Below are 14,548 nucleotides of genomic sequence, written 5' to 3'. Positions count from 1 at the left end.
TCCGAGTCCTTCTGTCCAGTCAGTTTGACCAGAGACCACACGTTTAGATAGAAAACACATCAAAAGGTCACAGGGCTCGAGGCGTCGGGTTTGACCGTACTCGCATCTGCTGTGTGTGAAGCTGCATTAAAATGTAGTGCACACACACGAGAGCTGTTCAAGAATATTTTTTTGTAATTTTTATTGTTATACCTCTGATGGCTCAGCAATCACAATCACATAATAAACCAGTGTATTTGGCTGAAACGGCAATCTCATATTTGATTGTGAGTTAAACGCAAGATTCTCATACAAGACTGACATTGCATTGACAAGCGAAGAAAATGAAATGCATCATAAGGGACAAACAAACATGCCACACGCATTAAGCTCCACTAACCAGCCCCAGCCCTGCAGCTGCACCGACAATAAACGACATCGGCATAGAGTAGGATCCAGTGTCTGTCAAAAACTGATAATGTTGGATTGAGAACCAATTAACGTGTAGAGACAAACTGATGGTCTCACAATCCTTGCACCTTTTTTTTTTTTTACTGAAATTCGTTAAGGCACTGGAGGTTTCGTTTGAGATAATAGTTCCATGCAGTCTGAAGCCAATACAATCGCTCTTCCACAAACATAATACAATATACACTGGCGACAACTGAACTACTGATTACAAGACACAGAACACTGTATCAAGTCCTACGAGCAGAGGACATCTATCCTAGGTAGAGGCGTTATCTCCCCTAATCCCCAACATCTACACTTCTATCAACTTTTGCTCATTTCCATTTGCAACAACAGACTAATCTGACAAAATGAAAACACATTTAAACTCAAATCGAGCATTTCTGTGAAAGCCCATTCCATTTCTAACTTATTTTAGGATAAAAAGCCTGGGGATTTGACGTTAGTGCATTTCGACTCCCGCCACGACATGTCCAGTCAAGTTCTGCTCACCGTTGAGCGGCTGATCAGCATCCAATTCAGTCATCAATAACTAAGTATGTTTTTTCAGATCATTCTAACGCACATATTTCCTAATATTACACAAACATTCAATAAAAATAAAATAATCAAATAAAAACTCTTCTACTGCAGGAAAAACAAAAAATCTGTATATACACACATTAGAAGGAAAGCTACTACATATGGACATTTACAAGATCAAGCTCAAAAGTGGTTTTATGCCAAAAAGATTATGCATCTAATCAAGAGATGATGCAAGCAATCAATGTCACCGAATCAAGTTGAGACACTGGCCATGACATCAACTATTAAATAGCTACATTAATTAAGAGGCTACACATTTCTGTTTTAGAAGAAAATCCAATTTCTCCTCCTGAGGTCCCTCAGATCATCAAATGCCTTTTAGCAATTCACATGCTCGTCACTAAGGACAGCTTCAGGATCTCCCATCCTACTCTAGAACCCTTCCCGAACCTGAACATACAGAATCATTCATATTAGAAGCCAAGCCTGGAACCAGTTAGCCGTCAAACCCTGTAATCTTGCGTGACACACACCAGCATTATTAACATCTGATAAAACATGGAGTCTTTCTGCTCCTATTTACGCCAGATAAACTTCAGCTAACAGGAGGTTATTTGACTGACAACTACGATTCTCATGAATTTTCATGCTATAGAATTTTTACAAGATATTCAGATTTGCACAGTAGTTAAATCACTGATACAATCTTGTAAAAAAAAACTAAATAAGCTTATCTACTCCAGCGAGTAGGCCTATTCAAAATGTTAGTAGTCGTGATCTAATATCTGCATCAAAAAGATGACTACTGCATAAACACTGAAGGATTATAGTTATTACACAACACTGTTATGAATATATGTCATTTCATATTAAATCAGCATCTTTGTAGACCGTTTAAACATAATGTAAGGCCTTGAAATATAGCTACTCAAAGTTCATACCTTCCGTCGTTAAAAATGTATCACCGTTTCTCTTATTCCGCCATGGAATCAACGTCTTCCACAAATCCTTGATTTAAATGCAAAACTAATTTGGTATCAAGGACTCGGTGAATCTCATGCCAACAAGAAGTACTCGCAAAATCCAAAGTGCCTCATTCATCATTTTGGATGTGGACAGCGCTTGCTTAATACTGCCTAATATTTAAAAGTAACAACATCCCTCACGATAAATGCAGATTCACACAACAGATTTAGTTTGGGGAGGCGTCTCTTGGGAACGTAATGGTGAGATTACTTTAAGCAAAGTATGTCTCAACAATTCTTTCAGCAGACAATATGCATCTTACTAAAAAAATATTTCAGGTCTGCAACAATACTACGATTCTTTGAAAAAGTCTGTCAAATGAAATATATTCATCTGTCTATTTACATATTATATATTTACATAAATATTGTTTTTCTTTTCTGTTTCGGTTAATGTATGAAAGGTTCCTTTTTCTTCAGTTATTTTGGAGATTGAGGGGGAATGTTCTGTTCTTTGCCACTGCGCCTGGCTCCCCGGTGGGGGGAAAACGCTTTTCCAGTATTCGGGCCTCTCGGATGCTCCCGAGTCTTCAGTGCTCCGGATCTGACTTGGCCATTCGCCCCTCTGAAGGAGCGTAATGGTTGGCGAGGTGGGCGGCTGTCTCCAGGTTTCTCCGTAGTGCGCCTGGAGTTGGGCCGAGGCTCCTCAACCCTGTTGACCTTGAGCTCTTGCAGGGGTTGGCTAGCTGAGGAGGCAGGAGGGGAGGGAGGCTGCATCTGTGCTGGGGGCGGTTCCTTGGCCAGTCGCTGGCACACCTCCGCATAGCTCAGTTTTCTTGCCCCCTGGTAAGTGAATAATGGGTTAAAAGACGGGCATAAAGAAACAAAGAAATTCCCCACACGTAAGAAGACACAAAAGCAGGTGAATGGACCTGTGCTTGGATAGATTTTTCTTCTAAAGACTAAATATTCTCAATGAACGAGTAATCACTTCAGACAGCGTGTATTTTAGTTTCCTCCACCATTCTATCAGGGTGAGGCCCCGCCCCCCTGTAATTTTCTCTATCGCGCCAGATTACAGAAGAAGTCATTTAAGGTTCTTTTCTTCAAGACGTCTTTGTTATTTTATTAAACTAAACGTCTGTTGTTGATTGTCTCTACACCAGCATGTCATTCTGTCTCGACTTGTTGCGTTAACACTTCTCGGCTCTCCGTCTCGCAGAGCTCCATGCCGGCGTGTCTGCGCGCGCATCGGGGCGGAGCAAAACAAAAAGTCACCAGCACCTTCCGCCCCGCGTCACGTCGCCCTCTGTTTCTCTGTGAATATCAAGGAGCAGACGGGAGGAAGGAGGCGGACTGCCGCGGTTTGACACTCAAACGCACACCGGAAGTAAACAAAGTTGCATTAAAATATTTTAGTGCGTTAATCACGGCCAAATTAATCTCATAGATTAACGCTGACAGCCCAAATAATAATAATCCATCAACACAAAATTACCATTAAGATCAGTGTGTCATGCTTCAGTGGTAGTTTGAGATGATGCTTTTTAAAGCTGCAACAACGACTTGATAAAAATCTATTATTTAAATAGTTGGCAATTGGCAAGTTGGAATTTCATTATCGATTCGTTGTGTCGCGCGATTATTACGGCACTCAATAAATCGCGGAGTATAAAAAAAAATTGCGTTGAGCAACAAAAAAAGAGCAGATAGGAAAGACCAGAACGCTGCGCTGCGAGAGCCAATCAGCGCTGCGACGCTCCGCTGTTGGTGAATCTAACTGGCTGCTGCTGCTCTAGGGGCGCTGGAAGCGGAAGTCATTCACGTAGTCGGTGTGACATTCCACCGAGCTGTGTGCGCCTCCGGGTGATGTCATGAACCCAGACTCCAGGGCGTTAGAGGTTATGACGCGTGTGGGATTTCCACAAGAAGTATAACGTAGTAATAGTGGTTAATTATTCCGTGGCGGATGAAGGAAAATATTTTTCCACGGAACAAAGCAACAGAGATAAGCCCCGCCCCCTCACCGACACCCTTAAACCACAAATAGTCGGGCGAGTAAAGCGTTGTCAGTTCCGTTTGTGACAGGGTTCATACACATGTTGACCAATGAGCTTTCCAGGACTTTAAACCAGATTTCCATGACCAAACATTTTGTGAAAACTCGGGTGTATACGTGAAAAAGTGATTTAAACCAACAATGAGAATTGTAAGGCAGGCCTTACCAAATCCGATGTTGGAGATGGGGGCGATGAGGAAGGTGCTTCAGTAGCAACAGATTGGCTGCAAACGGACCGAGCCATTTCAGAGGCTGTTGGGGAGGCAGTCTGCGGGGACGTGGAGATTTCTTCTTCTGGAACAGACGGTTCAGCTTTATCCTCGTCCTCTACCGAAGGTGAAGCACTAAATTGTCAAAAAAAAGAAAAAGGTCAAAGATAGATTATCTTTTATGTTGACGTCCTTTCTATTCACAGACATGTTAACTTGATGGAAACATTACCTCAGGACTGGTAGTGCCAATGAGAGTTGCGTCACAGGAGCAAGTTTAGCAACCGGGGTCACAGCATTTGGTTTGCTCGTGGCATCGTCAGATATGCATGTTTGTCGAGTATCGTTAACCTCTGGGCTCACAGGCTGAAATATTCAAGAATTTTAAATGATGAGCATTTGAACAACTGTGACTTTGATCAAAGGGGAATATATATATGTATTTACCTTGTTAGGCACCTTCAGGCCACGCACAACATCAGAGAGGCGCATCTCTGACACAATTTCTCCCAGGATACTGACACCAGATCCCGGTAAAGGAGGAAAATTGGAAGCTGCCAGGTCAAATTTGGGTGGAGGAGGTACCTTGGCCTCCATCAAAGGGACAGGCTTCTGTAATTTTAAATCAGTTTAAGTCAAATGTAAGATAAATATCACTGAAGCTCACCAAAAAACTATGATAAACAACTTTTTGATGAGGAAACACCAGGAAAATATGCCGACCGTGGTATGTTCATCTTCTCTTTTCATCCTCATGCCTCTGTAGCTTCCTTTCCTACAATGAAGAAAGATCATTTTTCCAAATGAAAAATCACATTTACATGTAAATAAAACAAATGCAATGAGTTGCATTTTCTTGGAATACATCGTGAAAGCCAAAAACAAGTTTGCTTTCTTAGCTGCGTTTTAAAGTTTTAAATCTAGACAATTTATCTTTGAGAGGTGAACCGAAAACAGTACAAGGTATAGAAACTGAAAAATATTCACAAGACTCATGCCTCAATGCATAATGGTCATTTACAATTTGGTTGTTAATCTTCATCTCCATAGTAGGGATAATATTCACTCACCGGCCCCGTGCAGCTCCACTCAAATACCCACTGGGTATGGGGGCCTGTGGAGAGTCTTTAAGGCTGAAGGATGACAGGGAGGCTGTTGCTGAAGTGGTGCCAATCGCCATCCCCGATGTCTGGAGGGGCCCTGGACTTGAAGGACCACACAGGCCATCCATCAGTGGCCCAGGAGGCAGAGAAGAAGAAGGCAAGTCTCCAGGTCTTGGGTGACCCTTAACATGGTTTCTGGGCAAACACAAAATAAAAAACACAATGCTTAATTTCTTCTGAATAAGCACTATTTGATACTTTAGGCCAATGGTTCTCAAATGGGGGTACGCGAATGCACTCCGGGGGTACGCAAGTTATACATCTCACGATGTTGCCGGCTCCGGCGAAACCAGAGCCGGCAACATCCCGTCAGTTTTCAGATGACAATGTTTTAATTGGTTTTACATCCACCAGTTGCAACCCTCCCTTTCTGTGGAGAAAGGTTAGCCAGCACACCTTGAGCAGCATCTCAAGATCAAACATGCTGGTAAGCCACCTGAGTTTTTCTCGGAGGAAACTTTCTGAATTCAGGTCGTCTGACGACACGATGCGTAAACAAAGTCCTGACGGCATGAGCTCGATATCCTGCAGCAGCATCTGCACGGAGGCAGCGGTGTCAATGACGTAAAATATAAGTGCAAAAGCACTCAATGCAACAGTGCAATCTTCAGTTTCAGCATTCTCAAATTTGTTCAATAGGTTCTTACAACAGTGACCCACCATTCCAGATACATTTTAATAAGTGCCAATACTGAGCAGGTCATCTGTCAGATATTAGCCGTGCCTAGGGCTGCATACTAATGAGCTATTTTTTAAATTACCGATGACATGGCGATGCTGATGATTGTCTGAATTAACAACCAATTCCCTTGTCTTTGAAAATGTGGGAAGAAATAGGGAAAAATGCTAAAATTTCTAAGACATACTGGTCGTTTGTCTGACCCAGGGGGTACTTTGCTGGGGAAAAAATTCACATGGGGTACATAACTAAAAAAGGTTTAGAACCACTGCTTTAGGCAATAATAGAAATCCTTTATACGAGTTGCAAATGTGTCCTCAAATGTTACATTCAAGAGCTTTAATCAAGATTAGACAGCATGACTATAAGAGAGTTATCATGTCATCGTGACTTGCACTTACCGGTTCCTGCTCATGGGTCGATGGGTGTTGATGGCGCTTGCATTTGCTTCGTAGTTCCCAGGACTGCTGTAACCATTCATGAAACCGGTATGCGGAAAAGGTGCCTGGTAGTGGTAAATAAAGTTGGACCATAAGCTCCATAAAATCATATCCGATGCTCTGATTAATACATGCAAGAAACTAATTGAAATCTAACTAATTAATCAAGACAAAAGATAGGCTCTTACCAGTGGCGTTTCAAAGTAAGGGATGACCGCAGGGTTCCAGGAGGGAGACACCACAGGGTATACAGGGTACTGCTGTTGAGGGCTGTACGACTGCTGCATGTAGACTGGGGAGCTATATTGAGCCTGTGGTTGGGCAGGCTGACTATACACAGTCGAGTCCACACTGCGGAAGCTGTTCTTACCAAAGAATGTGTTAATGGCCTTAATGCGCGCCTGTGGGGAGAGGAGAAAGACAATTTGCTTATTGGTAAGAGTGAAGATGTGACTGTACCCATGTTGAGTTGCATTGTCGATCGTCATTTAGTCCCCTCAGATCTCATAATCTCACAGTCATTAGGCCATACAACACTGCACTGACTAGGGGAAAGGAGGAGGGGGCGGGCGGGGGGGTAAAATAGGACAAGAGGGATTAGAGGTAGTGTGTAGAAGCAGAGATACAGCAGATTGATAGGAGCTACAGATAAAAAGTTCCTCCCAGCCAGCCACAGTACATACAGGTCCTTCCAAGCGCAATACTGATCATCACTGGGGTTTAGACAGAACGTAAATATCACACCGCCTTGTTTGTTTCATCAGGGGCACACAATGTCAAATCAAAGTCCAGACAAAAAAAGGATGCATCAGATACCTTAAATGCAAAGGTAAATGTCACATTGTGATAAGGGATATCAAAGTGTCTGGCGATTTACATGTGCAACACTTCTGACAAACGCCTCCTTGGTTATCAGGTCTCTGTGCACATATCCCAAGGTCACTCCTGAGGCTACGGCTTAGCCGGAGAGTCATGACTCGACTCAACGACTCGTGTAACAGAAAGCTTGCTGGGTTCCACACTCGTCAGACATAGAACCAATAATAAGCAGCGATTCAGTCTGAAAATGAAAAAAAAAAACGTAACTTGGTAGTATATGAAATAAAGTAATATTTCAGTGACAGAACTCACCATGATTGGTTTTCCCTGGAACATTTTCACTTCCTCTCTTAGGTATCTGTAGGCCTACGGACAAAACCGAAAAGAAACAAATAATATTCACAACATTGTAAAAATCTGTGCTGTCCTTTAAGTCTAAGAAATACAAGCTTTCCTTCACCTCACTCTCAGTGCTCAGTACTGTACACTTGTCATTTACTAAGAATGTAATTGTTTGCATTTTACAAAGTGAACAGGCTACTGTAATCAAGAATGATCCAATTCAAATCTTGAAACCGCACCATGAAAGTCACGTCTGGTTTCAAAGAGAGATGTAACTAGAGCAAACGACTAATAAAAATGTAATAAGCCTCAACCAAAATACCAAATAAACAACACATGTTTATTAATGTGGAGACATACCTGTTGTGCATCCAGATCAGACTGGAATGTTATGTACCAGTTACTGTTGTGTGCAATCTCAGCACTTAACACTTCTGGACAGTTTTCACTCTTAAAAAGAGCCTCCACTTCCTGCCGAGAGATGAAGGGCACATATTATACACTTTACTTTCCAACACATCTCCCTACAGGCTGTGTGATAACTCATCAATGAGCTACAATATACCCACGAAAACAAATTAATTCACTAAGTTTTAACATGTGTTACACATCACTGTCTTTAACTGACTTCTTGTCAGCAGCTTTCTCTGCACACCTTGTGAGCAAGCACGAGCATGTTGGATGTTAAGATGGGTGGATGATGGGGAGGATTATTCTTAGCACGCCGTATTGATTTTTCTTTACCTCAATTGGTGTAGTCTCTGGCACCTCTCTCAGAATGATGATGCAGCGACTGTGGTTTGGCCGAACCTTCTCTCCAGCTTCATCAACTTGCACCATAGACGAAGCTGTAACAAAGACACAACTTCAATACAAGTGCTTTCACCATCTGGAAGTTACTGGAGGACCACTAATACACGTACATAGTGTGCCGTCAAGAGACTTTGGTTTATTCATGACTTTTTTTCTTCATACAACTACAAATCAAAAACCCGGCACGCTCTACCCCCATCCTTAAACACAGCCAAACCCTCATTTAGGAGAACAATGATCAAAAGCATGACTGGAAAACAGTTATTGACGAGACAGGATTTTCACTGTGGGAAAACAGTTTGCAGAAGTGGTACACATCACAGGAAACCTCAGACATGACGACCCAAAAGAATAAAAGACAGCCTCCATCAGCAGACTGTGAAGTCATCGCTTAGCAGTGACAAGACATTTAATTGTCACTGGTGAATCCTCACACCATCTCCTTTGTTGCGATTTAACAGGGGACTGATTTAAACAATAGCCTTGTGAAATATGAAAACAGCTTTTGCAGTTGGAAAGGTTTTTACTCTGAATTGAATTCCAGATCCTATTGTGCACCTATTAAACAATATATACAACACAAATCTACTTCATTCATCTTTTCATCCTGGAAAACAAAATATGATGCAAAAAGCTAGTTCCAACTAATTATATCATGACATCCATCAAGCAATCCATTACTTTTATCAACAAGGAAGATGGGTGAGCCTTCACCTTCTGTATGTTGCGCAACACTATAAACCCCCCACTATTTGGTGTAAGACTACAAGAGGGATTATTTATAATCCAGTCAAATATTCAGTTACTTAAGAGTACACAGACTTAAAACTAACTTCCATTTCCCTGGTAATTTAAGGTCCTCCCTTATTTAACTTTAACCCGTTGCCAAATCCCATCCAAAATGCAATTTGCCAAATCAGTTTGGCATCATCGAAGTTAGACCAGAGTCCGACAACTATCCGTCTCTGCTCAATAGGCTTACATGCAATTAATCAGAGATTGTTAATTTTCAGGCTTGTTGTGTGTGTATTTCGAGCTAGTCGTGGTTAAACATTGCGTAATAGTGATTACTTAGCAATTCTATGGAAGCTAATGAAGGTATTCTGAATGTATATACCTATGCTGCTTTTGCTTTTTAATGATTTGAACAGTGAGTGAAGACCCAACAAGCTTTAAAATGGAGCAGTGTGTTCCTTAATTTCATTGTCTTCCGTCTCAAGCGCCAAGTGGTCAGTTTTTAGACTATTGTCTGTATACTTTAGCTTCCATCTTTAAAAGTTTTTTTCTGCTGGATTAGTTTGACATCCTGGCATCCTTGAAACTCATATTGTACACCCTCATGTCAGCTTCTTAGTGTAGTTGGATTTTCCCATTTATCCCAAAAATGTAGATTATATTTAAGCAGGGAATATAGTTAGTGAATGTGTTCATTTAAATTCTAAAGATATATAGGATCCTTCTATAATAATAAAAAGTGTCAGTGAATATGCAGGACATTCTCTCAAATGCAGGTAGAACAGCATCTTTGGTACCTCGCAGGACATCCAGAATAAGGGTCGTATCAGTGGTCAGGGCTTTGATGTCCTCCATGCAAGCAACAGTCCAGATGGAAACAAACTGATCACTGTCCATCTGGGATATCAGGTACAGGTCCTTAGAAAGGTTCTCTCTGCAAACACCCAAAACATCATTGGAAACATATGAAAAACATCCCACGGTAATTCATTAAATACTGATGTTTTTCTCGAAACAGTCGAAATGTGTAGTATAAAAAGAAAATACTATCTGAATAATTCTTTGCTACTAACCTAGAAAAGCAGAACTCGAGCAGTTTCTTCAAAGATGCTCTGAGGGTTTCCTCAGACATTGGTTGCTTTTCAGAAGCATTAGCATCTAGGACGGATTCGCATTGAGGGTCAAAGAGTAAATACCCAAAGTCAGGGTGGTCAGAGCCATTTACAATGCCCTCTGTGAGTACAGAGGCATAGTCAGCAGTGCAGTCAGGGTATTCAGCCTCGTATCCTTTTCCTCCTGTCATCGGAACTTCTGAGTAACCCAAGATAGGAGACAAACACAAACAAAATGTTGGTGAATTAACTGCCATGTTTAGGCAACAGGATCTAATGCTCTAAACAGTCAGGCTTTCATCTTTGTTGCAAAAACACAAGTTTCCTAAAGTACCACATCTATCTGTGATCGTCTTGGTAATGACATATAAATACATACGTGTTAGTCTTTCCTTATATTTTAGTAATCTACCAGTGCTGAGTGGAGATGGGGGGGGGTCGTTTGCATTAACAATAAATATAAGTGAGGGGAAGCTGGAGAAAAGCTTCTCTGCACAAATGAATACGCTCATACCGTCGGTCATCTCAGCAGGAGGGTAGGTGAGGAGCCAAGGAGAATCCTCAGTCTCCTCTGGGTTGTCATTCTGGTTGGCAGGGATCTCCTGCCACACTTTAGCATTGGGGTTCAGCCCTGCTCCCTTTGTGGTAACCTAAAAAGTGAGATTTTACATGATGCGTTAAGCCAGAAACTCAGATGTGTGGAGTTTCCTTCCCTGAAACTGATTTCAGACAAAAGTGATTAGGTAAAACAACTTTTCATTAAAAAAAAAATATGGATCATCATGTGAACCAAGTTGTCTAGTGTGAAATGTTGACGATCGATAGTAAAGAAGTGATGTCTTGTATAAAATACTAATAAACAAACACCACGACTTTCTAATACATGGAACACATTGTAAAATCACAGCTAGAGAAGGGACAGCCAACAGCAAAATGTGCATATCATATTAAATATATAATTAACATTTCTTGCATTAGTGATATTTGACCAGAACCAGATACAGACAACCCAGCGTATGTATTAGTGCGTTTACTTTGCGTGTGCACAGGCATCTGTTTTTGAGACAATGAAGCAAATTAAGTTGTTTTCTCTTGGGTGAAAAGCTCAACTATCCAGTCAGTCTCAAAAGAATGGGCAAATTGATTAAACTGACAGATTTATACAAAGCTATGTAAGACATGTCAGTGACTGACATAATTGCATGGTATCTTGATTATTCAAAATATAGGGTGACTTAAAATGGCAACCCGATATTCAGTGTCTGCAAACAAAAGCGTATTCTTTTTTTTTAAACTATTTTTTTATTTTTCGTTTTTGGATAGTATCTTAATTTATAAAGTATACATCAGCACAGGTGTAGTATTCAATATATACCATCCAGTCTGTCAAATTAAATAACGTTGAACATTTTTGGGAGAGTGTACATACAAACAGAGAAATACATCAGACAAGGGGGAGACTAGGGAGGGGGATAGAGGTCGGAGAGGTTTCCTAAACTAGAGCAGCGTTGCAGGGTCATTCATTTATTATCTCCACAGGATCTGTCCGTATTGGATTTGCATATTTCACCCACTTGTCCCAGAGTTGAATAAACATACTTCTCTGAAGGCGGAGGGAGAAGGTGATCCTTTCCATAGCATAGATGTCATTTACTATGTCTATCCGCTCCTGAATCGTGGGGGGCTCAGGAAGCAGCCAGTGTCTGGTGAGCGCTTTTTTTACAAGCGGTTTTTAAAATGCCAAACATGTATTTATCTCGTCGCCCTTTTTGAAAATCAAATTTTCCTAAGAATAAAGTTGCAAATTCCAGGGGCAAGTCAGTGTTACGTATGATTTCCAAAAGCGTATTCTTGGTGGCCATCCTGGCAATCACTTTTAAAGTCAGTGGACTCCTTTGAAACCCTGCATATGGGCATGCTTTTTCCTCAAAAAATAATAAGATAGAACATTTTAAAGTTATGAATAAAGTATGAAACGCGTTTCTACATGTTACAAGCCATACACACATTCCTTTAAGTTACAACTACTACTCAGCAGCATACTAAAAACATTCAGAAACAACCAGAGTTGTCTGTAAGGGCCCTCAGCTCTTCTCCTTTCATTACCTCCATTCTCCCTCTCGCCCCGCCTCTCACGCGATCACATGCTAGTGTTGCCAGGTCCGCGGTTTTCCCGCGGAATTGGGCTACTTTTGAAGTGTTGCCGCGGGTTGAATTTTTTGTCCGCTGGTTCGGGTATTCCTATTTTGCATGCAAATTACATGAATATCTTTAAATAAAAATCCATATTTTAAATGAAATAATTTATTTATACCCAAATCCTACCAAACTGACTCCAGATCAGCACGTACACACATTTTATTTATGATAATATACTGTATCTAATTACACAAGGCCATTTTAGGACCTAGGTGAAATAACTGTTTAGGGAAAACTGCTTTTAATGCTGGCATACTAAACATATGGTGTTACTTTGTAGATATTACAATACATATGGCAATGATAGCAATGCTGTTGGACTTTAAAAGCAGTGTATATGGTTTGGCACGGGCATATTTTGAGTTCTGATATTGGGCTGGTTTTATTGGCCATTGGGCTGGTTTGTCAGACCTGGCAACCCTGCATGCTACCACACAGTGCACTAGTCCGCCTGCGAGCTTCAGCGTAACTTGAACAAGGCATGTCGACCTGTCATCTCCGACTACACCCCCAGCTTCAGTCATCGATGTAAAACCATGATGCGACCCCCTCAAACAATCTCATATCCCAGAATGTGATTACAAGCCAGCAGCTCCGAGTTTGCAGTGGCAACGTCGCGTCGGTCTGGGGGCCGGGAAGGAGGAGCACATGGTGCCGACGCGCCCAGACAGCCATATGTGACGATGTTCAAAATCGGTTATCTTCAAACACCATTAAACATAGCGAATTCTGGATACATGCCGTATGTTGGCAATTGATTACCAAAATCACCCCACATTGTTCCGTTCTCAAGGTTGACGCCTCCGCAGCGCATTGCTATGACCTTTATCGCGGAACTCTTCGATAGCCATTTAACGTTAGCTGCACCGTCAAAGGCTAACATGTAACACAAACCACTTGTAACGTTAGTGGTCGCTATACATAACCCTTAAAATAATTACGCTTAGCGTTTAGTGCAATGAAGCGAGACGTTAGGTGTTCTCCATTTCATTGTATTCACAAACACAGGTTGATAGGTGACGTTAATCGTGTCGGATGTGCGCCGTCAAACATATTGTGACTAGCGACTCCAGAAATACCGGCTTGCCCTTAGCTAACTAGCTTAAGTTAACTAGCAAACCAGTTAGAGCCGGCCTTAGTTTACACTCTAACCCCAAGCTAATTTGTTTGACAGGTCAACAGAAACACATTGTGAATTGTCCTTGCGAATAATAGTATCCGTGTTTCAGCGTGTGACCATAAATTAAGGGCTAACCCGTAAAGTTACTACAACGGAGTAAAGCGGTTTGCTCGAGCTACCGACCGCACGAGTCACACTGGAAGGACGCAAACAGGTTGTCGCGTGTTAGCTAGCGTGCCCTCCTCCAGGCCCCAAACTCACCATGCTGCTTCGACTCTGTCCTTCTTACGATGTCCTCCTCGGTTCCGCGAGATGCAGTTGCCCCGTCGGTTTGATTCTTCTCGAAGGCTGTAAGCTACCTCTAGCAGCACACTGTCCGCATGGATTGTTAGTGGCTCGTCGTCGTAACTACCGTCTGGGCGGCAACGTGAGTCAAGCGACCGAACGACGCTCCAGCCTCAACGGTGCGTCCGCGCAGACAACTTTGAAAGCCTAAAATAATAGCGTCAACACTAGCAATTGTTTAGCGTTCAGTTTTTTTTAACGTTTCCCGTTTGACGACATATGGTCATTACACTTATTTCCTCGTCCCTCTGCTCAGCGTCGAGACTCCTCTCATCCAGCGTGTGACAGCTGCGTCCTCTGCCACGGTCTGTCCCAACAAGCTGCACTCCGCCCGGCAACAGCAATGCTAATACCAGCAGCGGCTGCCTGTGACCCCTGAGAGAGGACGCTGCGGCTCGTGGAGCCGGGTCGATGCTCTGACGAGACCGGGTTTAAAGCTCGTCATGACGTGACTCCCAGAGCTTGGTAATGGACATTTTAAGTGGGATATATTTCACATATTGAAAATAAAACGAGTTATCGTCACTGGCGGAGAGGATGTGGCCCGATGTAAAGTTTGCAACATATATTGGC

The 14,548-nt window shown here is 42.0% G+C and overlaps 1 protein-coding gene across 1 annotated transcript; it reads right to left on the bottom strand.

The window, feature by feature from the left end:
• Window positions 1-164: 164 nt before the first annotated feature.
• larp4ab (La ribonucleoprotein 4Ab) lies at window positions 165-14,392 on the bottom strand. Its single transcript, XM_056437618.1, has 15 exons — window positions 13,892-14,392; window positions 10,826-10,961; window positions 10,273-10,510; window positions 9,997-10,133; window positions 8,396-8,499; window positions 8,012-8,122; window positions 7,622-7,675; window positions 6,679-6,891; window positions 6,452-6,555; window positions 5,279-5,506; window positions 4,932-4,983; window positions 4,656-4,820; window positions 4,441-4,574; window positions 4,166-4,343; window positions 165-2,783 (listed from the first exon to the last, which is right to left on the bottom strand). The coding sequence occupies exons 1-15, from the start codon at window positions 13,892-13,894 to the stop codon at window positions 2,421-2,423; spliced, it is 2,220 nt and encodes a 739-aa protein (XP_056293593.1). The 5' UTR covers window positions 13,895-14,392; the 3' UTR covers window positions 165-2,420.
• Window positions 14,393-14,548: the final 156 nt, after the last annotated feature.

Source organism: Pseudoliparis swirei, chromosome 18 (genome assembly GCF_029220125.1).
Source record: "Pseudoliparis swirei isolate HS2019 ecotype Mariana Trench chromosome 18, NWPU_hadal_v1, whole genome shotgun sequence".
Classification (NCBI taxonomy): domain Eukaryota; kingdom Metazoa; phylum Chordata; class Actinopteri; order Perciformes; family Liparidae; genus Pseudoliparis; species Pseudoliparis swirei.
This window is presented reverse-complemented; position numbering and strand designations above follow the sequence as displayed.